Genomic DNA, 13,915 nt, shown 5'->3' on the forward strand with positions numbered 1-13,915 from the left:
AATTTACTGACATAGAGGAAAGAAAATTTCTCTATAGTGCATGAGATAAATTTAAAAGAGATTCAAATGGAAGTGTATTTGTTTATTTTGCTTTTGAACTATTCTTTACACTATGAGCACCATTCAAAATACATTTTACCTTATGAGTACAATGAACCCTTAGGGAAAAACGGGGGGCGGGGAGGCTAGCTTGAATGTTGAATGACCTATAGAATAAATATATTTTAAAATTTAGCCTTACTGTTTTAAAATGTATATAATAACCAGAAACAGAGTCAGGTGTCTTTTACAATGACTAAGAACAATTTGCCATTTTAGTAGTTGCATGAAATTAAATATTTCTAGAGGACTTGAAAATAATTGTTTCATTATTCATTTACTTATCAAGTTTCTTTTTTCAGTGACTCCACAGTGTTAAGCTTTATTCCAGAACCAGTCTAACATCACAACTTAATAATGGGTGAAGTCTGAATTGAGGCTTTCCTTTATGTGAAAGGAGAAATAAGATAGAGTCCCCCTGGTTTATGGATTATCAGTGTGGTATTACAGACACCGCTTCACCCCACTCATTTATTCGTGACAAGGCGCCTCTCCCACGTGGGTTCGCTTTCCTTCATTATTTATTTCAGTATCTTTCTACTACCTGATAAAAATCTCTTTTAGAATAATAGAATTTTATAGCTCAAAGGGATCTAGTCCAACTTCCTTTCTTTATAGATGGGGAAACTAAGACTCTGGTTAAGTGACTTTCCAGACTGACTCATTTCCTTTTTGATAGGATTGCATGATAGGGGGGTGCCATAATGACACATCTTGAGTTCAGGAAAGCACATTGTCAGAGTCTCTCATATTCTTGTGGACGGCGTGAGGAAATGTGATCCGGGAGATAGTACAGTCAGATGGATTTATAGCTGATTGAATACTTCTGCCCAAAGAGTGCTTTGTTGTCAATGTGTGCCTGATTATTTGAACTTGTCAGTTGAAATGTAATAGGAGCACATGTAAATTCTATACTTTAGTTTAATGAAATCAGCTGAACAGGTATAAGACTTAATAGCCTGTAAGCCCTGGTTGAATTATTAAGAGAGTAAGGTCTCTGGAATAAGGAATTTAACATTCTTTGCATTTTTTTGCTCACATTTGCAGCATTTTGTTCAGTTCTGAACACATTGAAGAAGGATGTTGACAAAGTAGCTGCATCCAGAGGCTGGGCGGGTTATGAGGAGGATGGGGATAATACCAGAACCCATCTCACATGGGGACTGCTTGGGGAATGTGATAGACTTTGGAGAAGTAAAAACTAAGTGAAAATGTGATCCTAGGCTTCACATATTTGAAAGGTTTTTGTCTGGCAGATTCCTCCCTTCCTATTGCTGTCTTAAATAATAGCTTTATTCAGTTGTCTGTATTGGTTCAAAGTTTATTCCTAAATCATTGTGTATAATTTAAATTCAAATGTCATAAAATATTTTCAAATGAAAGCTTATAATTCGACAAGTAGTTTTTATGAGGCAAGTTAAATGGTAGATATCATTATAAAAGAATCTTAATAACTAGATTTTTAAAATTGTGATTAAATTGTACCACATTTACAATAGTGATGCATATAATATTTCTTTTACTTCAAGATGTTCACATTTTTACTCCAAAAGCAGTTATAAAAAGGTTTGTGTGTTTTTTTTTCTCACCCAGGAAAAGTTGTATTGATGGAGAAATATATTTCAGAAGGGAGGGGAGGTAAAGGAGGAGTAGAAATAGTGTACTATAGCACAGTGCCTGGCACAAAGTATATACTTAATAGTAGGAGTAGTTGCTATTTTACAGTCCTGCTTATATCTTCCCATGACTTGTTTCTCTATTAAAATATAAATTTATTGAGCTCATGAGCTTTGAAAGTAAAGCATTTATTAAGCATTTGGTCACTGATGAATGTTGTCATACTTGAGAGGCTCTTCCGTTCTGTTTTCTGCTTGTTGAATGGCATCTTATAGGTGCACTCATGTGGTTGCTTGGGCACATTTAAAAAGCGATTCTGTGCAATGTAAAGAATCTATTAGGAGGATAATAGTGTACATTTATTTCAAGTTACTCATGATTTATCTTCTAAGTTTTACTATCTGGGCCAAATTAATTAGTTTAGCTGTATGTAAATCTTAAAAGGGTTCAGTGTTTGGAAATAGTAATCAATAAACTTATTTTCAAGGATATGTCACCTTTTGAAAGAAAAGATGTTTCTAAAATAATATTCTCAGCCAATTCAGGAAGGTTCTCATTTATAAAGCTTGAGTTTATACTGAAATTTTCAGGAACACATTTCTTTTGCTCACCACTTTTATCGGTACTAGATTTTATGTAAAGTTGTTCACTTGTCCTTTTGGAAGACTCTTTTTTCCCCCCCCACTTATGATTTTACCATGCATTCCTTTCTAGAGCATGAAGGGGAAAAGCAAAAGTAGTCACGACTTGCTTAAGGATGATCCACACCTCAGTTCTGTTCCCGTTGTTGAGAGGTTGGTATGGTGCTATGTGATTCTAAGTTCTCATTTCCTGGCTAACTATTGTAGTAGGTACTTTACATCTCCCTTCGTGAGTAAACAGTTGTTTCTTATATGTCAAATTTTTTTCAACCCAGCCAAAAAGCTACAGCATTTTGACAATGGAGGTAGTAGAGCTTCTAACATGTGGAGAGAAGCACTGCAGTCACTTTCACTCTTCTTGCTATCTACTTCAGTTGAACTCATTAAATTTAAAATTGTTAAACTTTTAAATCTTGGGATAGTTTGAAGACTAGGGAAACTGTTTGCTTTAACATTTTAATGTTTAATTCAAAGTTACTTTGCTAACTTTTTCCTTGGAGCATTTTTGTCTCAGTTGGTACATTGGGTAAAAAAATCAAAATTGAAGGGTTTTGTGAAAGTCACCACATTTGGGGCCAACCCATTGACTTATTTCTTATATATTAAAGGAGTTAACAGAAAATTATCTTACTATCTTTGTTGCTTCTCTTTGAGAAGGGAAGATATCTTACTGTTACATATAAGTGCATGTGAAATATTGGGCCAGTGTCTTAAAGGGGGACTAAAATACTACTATACCAAGTTTAGCTCAGTTTCAAAAATTCTGCTTCAAAACAGTCTTTTCTTAATACCATTGTATTTGAAGGATTTGATTTCATGAACCATAATATGTTCATCCAATGTAAAAAATATTGTTTTCTGCAGCCTTTTGTTGATAAAAATAGCATTGTTGATTTTTTTTTTTTTGCAATTTTCTTTTAATTCTATTGTTTTTGTGTATGTGCTGATGGAGCATACCTCTTATTCTATTTATTAAAAAAAAAATGACTCATTTTTAGGATGTTTCTACTTACTCTAGAATGCCATTCTGAAATTCCTATGTTGAAATAAGTTTTTGAAGTTTTAATCCAACAAAATATTCTAAATTTTTGGGTTATTGAATAATTTTATTATTTCCATTTTGAAGCTGAAATTTACTTGTTTTCCTTATTTTTTTTTTTTTTGTAGTGAAAAGGATGATGCAGCAGGAGACTTAGATGATGTGAGTATTTTTGTATAAATATAGTTTGAACAATTTACAGAAAATTCAAAATTTTTATTAAAAATTTAATTGTTTTTCTTAAAAGGTTATACACAGGGTTTCCAGAACAAATGTATACACGCTTTAACAACTGATAGCTCAATTGATGTTCCTTACTTTTCAGATGTAATCTATTAGAACTAATAATTATTTAAAATTTGTATATTTTGGGGGGATACTCTGAATATTACTTTTATAATTATGTATATCAAATTTTGAAAACATATGAAAGACTTTAAAAATATATGGTATTTTTGCTATTATAGTATTTTCTTCCAAGTGTATGTCTACGTTTGTGTGGAATTTTATATATTAATTTCTTGCTTGTTTTTTCTCCCTATGATGTAACATAACTTGAATAATCAAAATTCAGATGTTATTTTATTTTATTATGTTAAAAGTTGAAATGTTGATGCTTGGGTATCTTATATGATGTATGGGAAATACTTGAATCAGTCCTAGTAGTATTCCTTCTTTATACACACATTTCAGAAGATTCTCTTTCATGATTGTAGTTATCTTTTTAGTTATACTAGCTTAAAGCTGACAAAAGAGAAGGCAGTTTCCTTTATATATAAGAGATCAAGTTTTTCAAGTTATCTATTTGGCGCTTTATGTAAAACCCATTGATCTATGCATCATATAATTTGGTAGGAAGTACATAGCTTTCTATGCATAAGTACTATTGCCACAGTCAAAAAAGAGGGTTCTTTCTGATTATGGAGGGTAGAGAAAGAATGAATATCTAATCTGTTCAAGAAAATCTTCCTGGAAGAGATGATTGTGTTGTGTCTTATAGAAGAATTAGAAGTTAACTAGATCAAAAAAGGGATGAAGGTTCCTCTAGCTTGGAGATAGCATATGCTAAAGCCCGGTGACAAGGAGAGATTATATTTTATATAGAAAGCACAGTCTGAGGTTAAAATTTAAGAAGGAACTTTCCTTATGTAAGTAAGGAGTAGGGAGGAAGAGTGTTGAAGGTAGAAGAAACTACATATATAAAAGGCTCTGAAGCAGGAGAGAGTTTGGTATGGAAGACCTCAGTCAGTGGTTATCAACTTTTAGGGCTAAAGAATGTCTTAAAACATCTTACTGAAAACATTCACAATTTCTGTTCCTCAATATTTGTTATGGAAAGACTGGGATAAGGGATAGGATTTTATATTTTTTAACAAACAATCCAGGTTATGTAGTCTGAGAAACAAACTTTGAGGACCATTGCTCTAAAGGTCTACAACCTCAAGTTAAAAATCTTGCCTCACTATGACTCAGTTGATCAAAGAAACAGAATAGAAAGATCCCTTTGAAATATTCTTCTTATCCTCCCTTCTTTCCTCCCTCTCTTCCTCCTCCTTTTTCTCTCCACTCTTTTCTCTGTTGATGCTGGGAACTATCTAGAATTTGAAGATACAGCAGTAGGCAAAATGGTCCAGAATATTAGCTCTCATGGAATGCTTCCTCTAATTATTGGGAGCAAGACGATAAACACATAACTAATTAAATTGCAGGTCAGATGGGTGATAAATGCTTTGCCGGGGGGAGGGGGCAACAGGGAAGGAGAATAGAGTGCTGGAGGTGAGTGGGTGATTCTTCCATTTTAATAGGGTGATCAAAATAAGTGTCACTGAGAGGGTAACATATGAGAGAGATCTGAGATGAAAGAGCAAGCAATGCAGATAAATGGAATAAGAATGTTTCAGGCTGGAGAGAATAACAACTCCAAAGTTGGCAGGTGTTGCTGAGGTGGAGCTATGTGACATCATGTCAGGGAGGTACAGATTGAGTAGGGTCTTGAGTGAGTTGGAGATCCACTGAAGGGTTGTGAGAAGAGGAGTAATTGCTGTGACTGATTATAGGAAGAAATCTCAGCTGTCCCATCTCTACCTCTTTACTTGATTCCTGGTTGAGGTCAGCATGCTGGTGATACAGGAGCACAGTTTATTGCAGAGGGACTGGGTATGAATTGAGCAAACAGCCCTGACTGGGTTACCTCACACTTACATAGTTCACCCAGAGCAGACCTCAGAGGTATTCCCATCTGTAGCAGATTCTTCATTCAGCCTTTGCTAATTCAAAACCCAATAAAAAGAAAAACAAACATGGCTTAAGATGCAATGAGGAGTCTGTAAGTGAAAGGGGAGATGGAATGCCCAGTACATACTCCATTTCATTTTCTACAGGATGAAGAATTTGAGGGTGCAGAGAATGATGAAAGCATTGATGGTGATGAGAAGAACCTGATGAGAGAAAGAATTGCAAAAAAGTTAAAAAAGGACCCAAGTGCAAGTGTTAAATCATCTGGAGAGGGAGAAGGGGAGAAGAAATCAATTAGCCGTAGGTAAGTTGCTAATTGTGCTTCTAGGTATCAGAGTATTTGTTTTTTTATATTTCATTTTAAATTAAGATTGAGTCCTCTGTTCAACTTACTGTTTAAAATACTATTTTCATAATGCTTGATATATGCACTAGTTGTGTTAAATTAGCCCATTTGGAAGCCTGAAAGAAAATAGGCCAGTTTTAAAGTAATTACAGCGATGAATCAAATTCCACTTCATTTTTTTCTGATCTCATCTTCAAAATCCTCTATACAATTTGTTATATATGAGTAAGCAATATATTAGCTAGATGGGGAAGGTTGTGTTTGTTTAATATCAATGAGAGCAGCAGAATAATTGTGTAGAATGAAAAGAGATGTCTTCAGATTCAGGTGAGTAAGATTTGTCAAAACTGGTTAAAGAAAATGTGTAGGCATAAAAGCATTTTTAAATACCTTTTCAAGTCTGATTTATACCATATACCCCTACTAATCTTAATGGTATTATAGAAGAAATTTCAGCAAATGCCAGATAAAGAGTTGTTGAACTTTGTGACTCAACATTTTATTTTCCTTAAATTCAACTTAATTGAAAAATTCTCCTTTGTGATTCTATTACTATAACTTTATGGTATATGTTTTAAGTAATGCTTTAAAAAGTAATACTATTTGTTTTCTTTTGATGGCTTACATTTGGGGTAAGATAGATATAATTACATATTGGTGTAAAATTGCCTATCCCTTGGCTGAGACTGAGCTCCTTCAGAAGCTCTTATTTATCTTTATATCCTCTGAGTCATATGCATATAGTAATTGGTCATTAAAGTGTGTGTAATGAATGGATGCAAATGAATGAATACAGTTGTGATTCATTAGAGGAATGGTTTTCACTGTCCTCTGAACATTAGATTCACTAGATTTCATTCCTGACTGGACATTAGATTCATATTAAGTTCACACTGGATGCCTGGCCTCTCCCACAGATTCTGTCATTTTATCTGCAGTGAAGCCTGGGCACATGCTTTTTTTTTTTTTTTTTTAAACTTTTTAATTGAAGTATCGTATACATATGGAATATATCTGTATAAATTATATTTCATAGTACATATATCATAAGCTTATATAGCTTGCTGAATTTTTATAAGCCAAATATACCCATATATCCACCCAGATCAAGAAACAAAACTGCTATTACCTGGAAGTCTCCCTCTTGCTCTATTCTGGTTACTTCCTCCATCATATTCTAATAGTAAACACTTTTCTAACTTCTAAAAATGTACATTAATTTAGGACAATAATTCCTTATAAAAGCGCTCCAAATAGTCTACTGTGTACCCCGAATTAGAACCCCAGACCCACCAAACACACACTTCCTTGGTTATTTCTGAGGCATAGAATATCATAGAAGTAGATTTTAAAAATTCTACAATAGTGTTACCTCAGATCTTTTTTATAGTCTAACAGGGATAAGACATTTATATCAATTAAAGTGAGTTTCGATCTTTGAAAAAGATAAGGGTCAGTATAGTGGAAATTAAGTAACTTTAGAAGAAGGAAAATATGATATTTGAGTATCCCTAATGTTTTTAAAAGATGTGTACTGGTAAGGATTTAAATCAGTCTCCTTGAACCTTTTCTGTATATTTGGATTACTTGAGAACAGGGGATCAGAACTTTTGCTGTGGGATTATAGACATTTTAAAAAGAACCCAAGTTATTCTGTGTGCACTCTAGATTTATTGAAAGTTGAGGGAAATTAGAGTTTGTATTTGGAAAGTCCTATTTTTTAAAATATTTTTTAATCTATTAACTTATTTCATAATTAAGTCCTTATCCTTTCATTGCGCCCCTCACCCCAACTCATGCCCTCAACCCCCTGGTGTCTTATCCCAATAAACTAGAAACACCAATCAGAAAGGATATATGCACCCTTATGTTCATAGTAGCACAATTTACCATAGCTAAGATTTGGAAAGTCCTATTTTAAACTTAGTGTAAAGAATCCTTTTCTTGCCTGTAGGTGGAGCTCAGCTGCTACAAGTTAATCATGTAAACCAAATTGAATTGTCTGCCCTACTTATTTTTTGCATCTGAGTATTGATTCATAATAAATGGCCAGTGAGCCTGGCTGGCATGGCTCAGGTGACTGAGCATCAACGTATGAACCAAGAGGTCACGGTTTGATTCTTGGTCAGGGCACATGCCTGGATTGTGTGCTGGGCCAGTTGGGGAGAAACATCTCATCATTGATGTTTCTCTCTCCCTCTCTCCCTCTCCCTTCTTCTCTGAAAACAATAAGAATATATTTTTTAAAAATAAAATAAATGACCAGTGAAATCAAATGTAGCGAGGGACCAGACAGTCAGAAATCAGTGGTTTGTTGTGATTTTTACAGTCATTATGGAAATTCTCTTTTATTGTATTATTTCTATCATTGGTAATTTTATTGTGATTTCTCTTCTAAATTATTTTCATCAAATTGAAATATAAATCAAAGAAATCTTGACACATACCATCATATCTCAATTATTAAAGATTTGATAGTAATAGTTCAGGGCTAATTAGGGAGGTATTAGTTTTAGACTTGAAACAGTTACAGTGGCATGATTCCTTTTTCATAAACCAGCTCTCTTATTTGATAAAGTTAAGTAGAATTTATGTTTTACTCATGAGCTGTATTAGGTTGACTGAATATGAAATATCTTACTGTAATGAAAGCATCAAGAATTTAGATATGAATATTTCAATTGAGGTTGAAGATCTAATGAGTTGGAATGAACTTTAAATTATGGAGTGTGGGATAATAGTCATAAATACCTCCAGAGGCCTGGGTAAACACCCAGATGACTGTTGCTAATTTTAGTCTCTCACATCTCCATTTGTAAGGATTTCTTAAGGAATTGTGACACCCCTCCGCCCCCTGCCCCTCTTCCCCTCAGTATTTCTAGCCTTCTCAACAACATTAATGACCTATCTCTTTGCTTTTGGGAATTTTTGAGTTTTAATATATTTTGTGTTCTGGTTTCTCTTACTTAATGATTAGACTTAGGAAGTACAGAGTTGTCTTTGTACATAAACTCTGTTTGCTTTAGCAAATTCAAAAAGATATTACAACATTTAAATTTCAGAAATTTAAAGATAGTACTCATTTTAGAATGGTAGTAAATATTCTAAAAGAACCAGTAGACACATTCAGTATGGGGGTGAGGGCTTGTGCTTGAGGGAGGAGGTGACTTGGGAGAGGTCAATGGGGCGGGGCAGGGAGGAAGGAGACTCATGTAATACTTTAAACTAGGGGTGTCGAACTCAATCAGAGAAGGGGCCAAAATCTAAAATAATCCAGCCTAAATCGCGGGCCGAATGGTTTACTGAACAGTCATAAACTGACAATGTCATAAACTGACAGCGGAGTGCAGTGCGGGCCACATTGCAAGGCCTGGCGGGCTGGATTTGGCCCGCGGGCCTTGTGTTTGACACATGTGCTTTAAACAATAAAGAATTTTTAAAATTCTAAAAGATTACGATAACAAGGATGGGAATCCACAAACATTCTAACAACCCTATTAAAACCATTGGAATCTTTATCTCTAAGAAGTTCCCCTCTTCATCTCATCAGAACATTTCCAAGGAGTGAAATTGAACAGCTAGAGCATTTCTGCTTTCCTCGCCTTCTTTGCCTCAGGTGTACTTAAGCAAACAGTAAAAGGGAGTAAGGAAAAGAAACAGCAATCTAGATATAGATCATTGGTCTCTGAATAAAGAAAATTGCATTAATTATTCCTTTGGTGTAGAGTAGTAGTGGTCCACATGTTGTATTTTCATGACATATTTGGGTTTAACAGTAGAGCAGTCCTAATTTTAATCAAACTTGCATTTAGTAGGACTTGGTTTTCAGTTTTTATGTGTTCTTTCCTGTCCAGTCATTCTGTTCTCAAACATATGTTACTCTTGTTGTGAGTCGGTGTGCAGGAACTGCTGTGTGCCAGACAGTACTAGGCTCCAGGGACATGAAAATAAAGGAGAAAGGGCTTCTGTCTGCAAACTTTCATAATATAGTGTAAGAGTAAGAACTAATAAACAATTCAAAATGTGTGCAAAGGATTATGGAATCTAAGTAGACAATATATATTTCAGGAAAAACTCAAAATACAAGGTTGAATATAAAATTGCCATTTTTGTAGGTCAAGAAAAGTAAAATATCAGCAATTTTGTAAGTTTTACCCCAATGCTAGTAAGATAAACACTTTTTTTTGGAGCCACTCTTTAAAAGAAATAACATTTTAGCATTAAATTAAATCCTTTAATGTTGCATAATCTCCAAATATAGATTAATGGTTGATTTATTACTTTTACCTGTTACATGTATAATTTTGGAACAGTGGCTATTATAATATAAACCATACCATCATTTGGCATTTCTGGCAAGCTTTCATTTTCCTTCTGTTTGGATCTTCACAGCAAGAATTTCGGATATTCTGGACAAAACCATGCCTTAGGCTGTTTGAAATAAAATACCACTTTAAAAATGTCCAGTTAATTCATTGAGAATCTTAATCCATATCCAAGGAATCACCTTCAAAATAAAACAAAACAAAAAAAATTCTTGAATTTCAGTTACTGTGTATGCTTCAGAAATATGACAACCCTACTGTTTTTCCAATTAGATTTTGTAGGGCAGACAGGATGCAGTGAAATGCACATGTGGGGAGATTCTCCTGTCCCAGTGAAAAAGGGTACTTGCATCTCTTTAGAATGTGTTGATTTGTGTTAACCCTTCAGTATAACTTGTTTATAGGGAATGGAATTGAACCTTTGACATGCAGTATTGAGATTATGTGCAGAAAAACATTATTTAAATTTTCAGCATTTGAGGGAGTGTTTTCTCTCTACCCTGTAACATATATAATCACGTTGGAATGTTTTGAAATGTTCATTGCTTTTCTGCCTTCCTAGACTCCCTAATGAGTTAATTCACCTGTAGATTAAATGTGAGGTAAAAGTTGGGTAAAATGAAGAAGAGAAGGGCTACCCAAGGCACAAAGTTCTTTCTTTAGCACTAAGTTAAAAGCACATGAAATTACACAGACCACTCTCTATAAAACAAGAACTATCCAAATGACCTAGAGACAGATTTAAAAATTTTGTTTGACTTTTACAAAATGCATATCTTAGGACCCATTCCCCTCAGACAAACCAAAAAAAATCTCATTCAGTGTGTCTAGCATGTGATTTGCTCATAGTTTTTGTAGCAAATCAATTAGTGATAAAATTACGTTATTTAACCTTTTCTTGTATATTGGGAACCTAAGTGAATAGAGGGGAAAAAAGGTTAAAAGCATGTTTGGATCTAAATTATCAAGATTAATCTTCTAAATGAGTGGCTTTTTGTGAGTGGGAGTAATATTATTCTCATTTTATCTTATTTTTTATATTTTTAACTTAGTTTAAAATTTTTATTGTTGAAAGTATTACATATGTCCCCTTTTTCTCCATTTGACCTCTCCCACTCTCCCCTTGCCTCCCTCCCTAGGACTTCACCACCCCGTAGTCTGTGTCCATAGGTTATGCATATATGCATATGAGTTCATTGGTTGATTTCTTCACCACCCTCACACTCCCCCCACCCCTTCCTGGCCTTCCCTCTGAGGTTTAACAGTCTGTTTGATGCTTCTATGTCTCTTGGTCTATTTTTGTCCATCATTTTATGTGCTTTTGTTCTATTTTGTTAGCCTTACTGAATCTTTGTCTTTATTTAAGCTTGTCTTTTAAAAAGTGAACACAATATATAAATTATCAGTAATGACTTACTTTGAAGAGGAATCTCATAGAATCATTAAAGTTCTTTCCTATCTTTTTGTGAATTTTGATATGCTAGTAATATTTGATCTCTCCTTGCTCCTTAGTCTTTATTATTCAGCTATATCATGTATATTGATTTATTCAATATATGTTACATTTATATTGATTTAATGTGTTTACTATTTAATTACACTTATGAGAGTGTTAAATCTTAAATACGATTTCTATTATACTTTGAAGTATATCCTTAGCTTCCTAGACTTTCAATGTAATTTTATATTTAATTTTCTTCTACTCAATTTTTTTAAAAAAAGATCCTTAATACATTTTCCTGGTACTGCTAATTACCAGTGTTGTTACGGCAACTTACTCTGGTTTCTATTTTAAATGTTATGATATTGATTTAGCTGCTTCTTTAAAGAACTATCTTGTTTAAACAGTCTCATTTATTATCTGATAATGGGTAGGTTTCTGTGCCTATTGAAAAGCATTTTTCTTATAGTCAAAGGCAAATATTAATTGGCATATGAGTTTAAGTACTGAATTTTTTTAATTTGTATTTTCAATTTATTCTAGAAATTCATTAGATCAAAGGTATATATATACTCAACAAATAGGAAGTTAGAATTATTCTCTAATGTATATTTGATTTTCTTGATTCTATGAAAAAGAATGTTTTCTTAACTTTGTAAGTTACATAATGACTTCATGGCAATTTCTTCTTTTTAGATAAGTATTTACCTTTTTAGTTTTATTAATCATTACAAATTAATAGGAAATTTTCCAGATATGCTTATTTGTTCACAATATTGACAGTAACTTGAAATTCCTTAAAGAGAGGGTTGTTTAAGGGAGTTAAAAAGAAAGCCCTTGGCTTGGCTTCAAACAGTTTAGAAAGATATCTTGTAGGCATCAAAGATGAGTGTTGCAGTTGTATTTTATATCCTGCTGCTATTCGGTAAGACTCCGTTTTAGGTGCAGTTATTCACCACCCTTAATTATTTGGCTTTAAGCTCATTATTATCAGGATTTATCAGTATTCCAGTGAAGTTTTAAAAATCATGTTTTGTTTTTTTTTCCCCCTTTTATTGTTTTATCCTATGCTATGTAGGACAGAAAGAATGTTGGAACAAAATGTGTTTGCATTTTAGTAGATATGGAAAGGCCTTTGCACATAGTTTTAGCAGCAAATTAATTAGTGATGAAAATACCCATTAATTAATTGTTGCAGAAGACAATGGTCATCCTTCTCTAGGGAAGTCAAGTGAGAGGGTCCCTTCTCTTGGCCAAACTAGTCAACAGTTTTCAGTAGGAAGAAAGGGACTTTCACTTACCACTTGTTGTAGTACTTAAGCACAGCCTGCAACAAAAATTAAGCACTTGTGACCCTGAGATGGGTTAACAGCCTAACGATGGTTGAATTACAGCATCACTGCTTTGAGTTTTTTATGTTATGGCCATAATATGGAAGGAGGTTTGAACTACCTTAATTCATGGAATTAGATGGAGCCTTTTATGATGTCCAGGAGCTTCTATTCATCAAATTACTTTTCACAAAATACTAATTAAAAACTGTTTACTCCAACAAAAAAAGGCATAAAAATCACTTGTGTGTGAGAAAATTAATTTGCTTGTTCTTTTAAAAAGTTTTAAAAACATTTTAAGAGCGTAAGTTTGTATTGTATATTGTATGTTATCTTTGAATTATTTTTTTAAAAAACACTGTAACTGCTGAGGTTTAGTATTAATCAACACCTGGCACCTAAACCAGGTTAAAACAAAATGCAAACATTAAAACCTCCTATGAAGCTCTAACTCTGACTTGGAAGAAGAGTATAGCAAAGGTATTCACCTCATCTGGCTCTGTACGGTGAAAAGCTCCCAGTTCCTTGGCAGAGCAGTCACCTCGCCTTAGTGTATTATTGCATGCTGCCACATTCTCTTCTCCTTCACATTAGCCAAGTTCTGCTCAAGTTAACCTTTGTGTTGTTACATACCCTTCTATGGTATGTGCGATACCTTCAACTAGAGGGATTATTTAAGGATATATTGTTTACCAAAGTCTAGAGATTACATGCGCATTAAATCTTAAACAGAAAATTAAAAAAAATATGATGGCTAACGTATAGAGATAATGGAACAGAATACAGAGCCCAGAGATAGACTCACACAAATACCATCAGCTAATTTTTGATTAAAGTTCCA

General features: G+C 33.7%; 1 protein-coding gene across 1 annotated transcript in view; it reads left to right on the top strand.

The window, feature by feature from the left end:
* CWC27 (CWC27 spliceosome associated cyclophilin) overlaps positions 1-13,915 on the top strand; it is a 140,766-nt gene that overhangs the window by 19,287 nt on the left and 107,564 nt on the right. The window contains exons 8-10 of the mRNA XM_084882169.1: positions 2,431-2,510; positions 3,525-3,558; positions 5,778-5,935. Coding sequence (XP_084738295.1) covers positions 2,431-2,510; positions 3,525-3,558; positions 5,778-5,935 — 272 coding nt within the window. The remainder of the gene's footprint in view (positions 1-2,430; positions 2,511-3,524; positions 3,559-5,777; positions 5,936-13,915) is intronic.

Source organism: Pipistrellus hanaki, assembly GCF_964339955.1.
Source record: "Pipistrellus hanaki genome assembly, chromosome: 4".
NCBI classification, from domain to species: domain Eukaryota; kingdom Metazoa; phylum Chordata; class Mammalia; order Chiroptera; family Vespertilionidae; genus Pipistrellus; species Pipistrellus hanaki.